This window comes from Mesoplodon densirostris, chromosome 11 (genome assembly GCF_025265405.1).
Source record: "Mesoplodon densirostris isolate mMesDen1 chromosome 11, mMesDen1 primary haplotype, whole genome shotgun sequence".
Classification (NCBI taxonomy): domain Eukaryota; kingdom Metazoa; phylum Chordata; class Mammalia; order Artiodactyla; family Ziphiidae; genus Mesoplodon; species Mesoplodon densirostris.
In genome coordinates, this window is record NC_082671.1 from 22,467,748 (window position 1) to 22,473,747 (window position 6,000).

Here is a 6,000-nt window from a genome sequence, read left to right on the forward strand (position 1 = left end):
ACATATGGTCACCTTATCTTTGATAAAGGAGGCAGGAATGTACAGTGGAGAAAGGACAGTCTCTTCAATAAGTGGTGCTGGGAAAACTGGACAGGGACATGTAAAAGTATGAGATTAGATCACTCCCTAACACCATACACAAAAATTAGCTCAAAATGGATTAAAGACCTAAATGTAAGGCCAGACACTATCAAACTCCTAGAGGAAAACATAGGCAGAACACTCTATGACATAAATCACAGCAAGATCCTTTTTGACCCGCCTCCTAGAGAAATGGAAATAAAGACAAAAATAAACACATGGGACCTAATGAAACTTCAAAGCTTTTGCACAGCAAAGGAAACCATAAACAAGACGAAAAGACAACCCTCAGAATGGGAGAAAATATTTGCAAATGAAGCAACTGACACAGTATTAATCTCCAAAATTTATAAGCAGCTCATTCAGCTCAATAGCAAAAAAACAAACAACCCAATCCAAAAATGGGCAGAAGACCTAAATAGACATTTCTCCACAGAAGATATACAGACATCCAACAAACACATGAAAGGATGCTCAACATCTTTACTCATTAGAGAAATGCAAATCAAAACTACAATGAGATATCATCTCACACCAGTCAGAATGGCCATCATCAAAAAATCTAGAAACAATAAATGCTGGAGAGGGTGTGGAAAAAAGGGAACACTCTTGCACTGCTGGTGGGAATGTGAATTGGTACAGCCACTATGGAGAACGGTATGGAGGTTCCTTAAAAAACTACAAATAGAACTACCATATGACCCAGCAATCCCACTACTGGGCATATACCCTGAGAAAACCATAATTCAAAAAGAGACATGTACCAAAATGTTCATAGCAGCCCTATTTACAATAGCCCGGAGATGGAAACAACCTAAGTGTCCATCATCGGATGAATGGATAAAGAAGATGTGGCACATATATACAATGGAATATTACTCAGCCATAAAAAGAAATGAAATTGAGCTATTTGTAATGAGGTGGATGGACCTAGAGTCTGTCATACAGAGTGAAGTAAGTCAGAAAGAGAAAGACAAATACTGTATGCTGACACATATATATGGAATTTAAGAAAAAAATGTCATCAAGAACATAGGGGTAAGACAGGAATAAAGACACAGACCTACTAGAGCATGGACTTGAGGATATGGGGAGGGGGAAGGGTAAGCTGTGACAAAGTGAAAGAGCGGCATGGACATATATACACTACCAAACGTAAGGTAGATAGCTAGTGGGAAGCAGCCGCATAGCACAGGGAGATCAGCTTGGTTCTTTGTGACCGCCTGGAGGGGTGGGATAGGGAGGGTGGGAGGGAGACGCAAAAGGGAGGGGATATGGGAACATATGTGTATGTATAACTGATTAAATTTTTAAAATAAAAAAAATATTTTCTGCAAAAAAAAAAAAAAAAAAGAAAGAAACAAGAAGCATCTCAAATAAACAATCTGAACTTACACCTAAAGGAACTAGAGAAAGAAGAACAAACAAAACTCAAAGTTAGTAGAATGAAAGAAATCATAAAGATCAGAGCAGAAATAAGTGAAATAGAAACAAAGAAAACAATAGCAAAGATCAATAAAACTAGAAGCTGGTTCTCTGAGAAGATAAACAAAATTGATAAAACTTTAACCAGACTCATGAAGAAAAAGAGGGAGAGGACTGAAACCAATAAAATTAGAAATGAAAAAGAAGTTACAACAGACACCACTGAAATACAAAATATCATAAGAGACTATGACAAGCAACTCTATGCCAGTAAAATGGAGAACCTGGAAGAAATGGACAAATTCTTAGAAAGGTATAACTTTCCAAGACTGAACCAGGAAGAAATAGAAAATATGAACAGACAAATCACAAGTAATGAAATTGAAACTGTGATTAAAAATCTTCCAACAAACCAAAGTCCAGGACCAGATGGCTTCACAGGTGAATTCTATCAGACATTTAGAGAAGAGCTAACACCAATGCTTCTCAAACTCTTCCAAAATTTGCAGAAGAAGGAACACTCCCAAACTCATTCTACAAGGCCACCATCACTCTGATACTGAAACCAGGCAAATATACTACAAAAAAAAGAAAACTACAGACCAATATCACTGATGAATATAGATGCAAAAATCCTGAGCAAAATAGTAGCAAACAGAGTCCAATGACACATTAACAGGACCATACACCATGGTCAAGTGGGATTTATCCCAAGGAGGCAAGGATCCTTCAATATACTGAAATGAATCAATGTGATACACCATATTAACAAACTGAAGAATAAAAACCATAGGATCATCTCAATAGATGCAGAAAAAGCTTTTGACAAAATTCAACACCCACTTATGATAAAAACTCTCCAGGAAGTTCGCATAGAGGGAACCTACCTCAACATAATAAAGGCCATTTATTACAAACCCACAGCAAACATCATTCTCAATGGTGAAAAACTGAAAGCATTTTCTCTAAGATCAGGAACAACACAAGGACTTCCACTCTTGCCACTATTATTCAACATAGTTTTGGAAGTCCTAGCCATGGAAATCAGAGAGGAAAAGGAAATAAAAAGAATACAAACTGGAAAAGAAGAAATAAAACTGTCACTGTTTGCAGATGACATGATACTATATACAGAGATTCCTAAAGATGCTACCAGAAAACTACTAGAGCTAATCAATGAATTTGGTAAAGTTGCAGGATACAAAATTAATGCACAGAAATCTCTTGCCTTCCTATACACTAACAACGAAAGATCAGAAAGAGAAATTAAGGAAACAATCCCATTCACCATTGCTACAAAAAGTATAAAATACCTAGGAATAAACCTACCTAAGACGGTAAAAGACCTGTTCTCAGAAAATTATAAGACACTGATGAAAAAACCAAAGATTACACAAACAGATGGAGATATACCATGTTCTTGGATTGGAAGAATCAATATTGTGAAAATGACTATACTACCCAAAACAATCTACAGATTCAATGCAATCCCTATCAAATTACCACTGGCATTTTTTACAGAACTAGAACAAAACATCTTCTAGACACAAAAGACCCCATATAGCTAAAGCAATCTTGAGAAAAAAAAAATGGAGCTGGAAGTATCAGTCTCCCTGACTTCAGACTATACTACAAAGCTACAGTAATCAAGACAATATGGTACTGGCAGAAAAACAGAAATAGAGATCAATAGAACAGGATAGAAATCTCAGAGATAAACCCACACACCTGTGGTCAACTAATCTATGACAAAGAGGCAGGGATATACAATGGAGAAAAGATGGTCTCTTCAATAAGTGGTGCTGGGAAAACTGGACAGCTACATGTAAAAGAATACAGATATAACACTCCCTAACACCATACACAAAATAAACTCCAAATGGATTAAAGACCTAAATGTAAGATCAGACACTAGAAAACTCTTAGAGGACAACATCGGAAGAACACTCTTTGACATAAATCATAGCAAGATCTTTTTTGACCCACCTCCTAGAGTAATGGAAATAAAAACAAAAATAAACAAATGGGGCCTAATGAAACTTAAAAGCTTTTGGACAGCAAAGGAAACTATAAAGAAGACGAAAAGCCTACCCTCAGAGTGGGAGAAAATATTTGCAAACGTATCAACAGACAGAGGATTAATCTCCAAAATATATAAACAGCTCATGGAGCCCAATATTAAAAAAAACAAACAACCCAGTCAAAAAATGGACAGAAGGCCTAAATAGTCATTTCTCCAAAGAAGACATACAGATGGCCAATAGGCACATGAAAAGCTGCTCAACATCACTAATTATTAGAGAAATGCAAATCAGAGCTACAATGAGGTATCACCTCACACCGGTTAGAATGGGTATCACCAGAAAATTTACAAACCATAAATGCTGGAGAGGGTGTGGAGAAAAGAGAACCCTCTTGCACTGTTGGTGGGAATGTAAACTGATACAGCCACTATGGAGAACAGCATGGAAGTTCCTTAGAAAATTAAAAATATAATTACCATACGATCCAGCAATCCCACTACTGGGCATATACCCAGAGAAAACCATAATTCAAAAAGATATATTCACCCCAATGTTCAATGCACCACTATTTATAATAGTTAGGTCATGGAAACAACCTAAATGCCCATCGACAGACGAATGGATAAAGAAGATGTGGTACATATATACAATAGAATATTACTCAGCCATAAAAAGGAACGAAATTCAGTCATTTGTAGAGACGTGGTTGGACCTAGAGACTGTCATATAGAGTGAAGTAAGTCAGAAAGAGAAAAACAAATATCATATATTAACACATATATGTGGAATCTAGAAAAATCGTACAGATGAACTGGTTTGCAAGGCAGAAATAGAAACACAGATGTAGAGAACAAATGCATGGACACCCAGGGGGGAAAGCAGGAGGTGGGGGATTGTGGTGGTGGTGGGATGAATTGGGAGATTGGGATTGACATATATAAACTAATATGTGTAAAACAGATAACTAATAAAAACACTTTAAAAAAAATAGACTTGAACTGATCAGTAAATACAGGGCATCTAGATCTAAACTAACATTAGCCTTAAACTGTGTATATTCAATATTAGTGATCATTTTCTAGAAAACGTTGGAAAACCAATGCTAATGCTTTATTTGATAGAATGATTTATATTAGTAGTAAAAAGAGAGTTGTAGCTTTTATTTAACATCCTCACAGACATTTCCCAAACCAAAATTCTCTAGCAGTTCTCTGTCCCTGGGTTAATAAATTAGTTTTAAAGAAACTGTCTGCCAATTACCTTAAAGAAACAATTAACATGCTAGATATGAGCTTTGGAATCTCAACCAGGTCTGATAGGATGGAGATCTGTCTAGGTGAATTTTTACATTACTCAAAGACTAAACCTTATAAAACAGTGGTTGGGGAAATTGTATGTTATCATTAATTAATTTTAGGAAATTTGTAGACTCGGTTCTAGTTCTAACTTTTTATAAGCTGTTTTGAAACAAAGAGGTCAAATACTCTATCCTCAACTTCTAAAACTCATTTGTGCCTTTCTTACTGAGCTTGATTTTCCATTTTATCTTCCTGCTCATGGACTTCACTCTGCAGGACCGCCGAAATTTCCTGAGTGGCTTGTGTGTCTTTCATCTTGGCTGGAAGAGAAGTCTCTTTTCTTTTCTGGGAAAACAAATCATGACATTAATCAGTGAATAGAGCTGAGCTTCAAGGCAGATTTTCTTTTTTGAGTGACCTCACTTGTTAATCTAACTACCTTAAAGCACCTGCCAGACTTCATGATTTCTTAACCAAGCTGGGGCCACAACCAGGATTCTAATATGAATATGTAAGCACTGATATAGCCAATACTGATATAGCCAATACTGATATTGGCTAAAAATATTAAACAAATCTAGATGAAGGTGTGTAGCACTCACTGGAAGCAACTCAAGAGGCAGCGCAGTAAGCCAGCAAAGCTACCTTTATGATGACAACTTTCACATCTGGCCAACACTTCCTGTTAGAACACTGTGAAGTAATGTCTCCATAGTTACAAAGTTCCAGTCTCTGAACAATTACTATGTTAATGCTGCACCTGCTTTGCAGTTTGCAGACATCAAATAACAGTAACTTGTTTTTAAGAGAGCTGTTTATCCTACCAGACAAATTTTGCCATCAAAATGTTTGATATCCTATTTTGGATTTCTTAGGATTAAGGCTAGTATGCAAATATTGGGGGAGTTAATCACTGTTTTTTGTCTTTTTGTTTTGACAGATGCTCTTTGAGCACATGGCAACATCTAGGCAGCAGGAACAGAAAACTTGTGTATTTTAAGGCGAAAAGAAACCTATTGGTAGAAACAGTGAAATCAAAGCCAGGAGTTCTAAATTCTTCTAGTTACACCAGCAATATGATTTAGAAGAAATCACTTAATTCAGGTTCTATCTCGAGTAAAAGATCCACACAATGTGTCATGATAATAATGGCATGGGGATAAAATTAACCC

The 6,000-nt window shown here is 36.3% G+C and overlaps 1 protein-coding gene across 1 annotated transcript in view; it reads right to left on the reverse strand.

The window, feature by feature from the left end:
• Positions 1-5,143, reverse strand: part of LMNTD1 (lamin tail domain containing 1) — a 42,216-nt gene extending 37,073 nt beyond the window's left edge. The window contains exon 1 of the mRNA XM_060113343.1: positions 5,055-5,143. Within this exon, the coding sequence (XP_059969326.1) occupies positions 5,055-5,143 (89 nt within the window). The remainder of the gene's footprint in view (positions 1-5,054) is intronic.
• Positions 5,144-6,000: the final 857 nt, after the last annotated feature.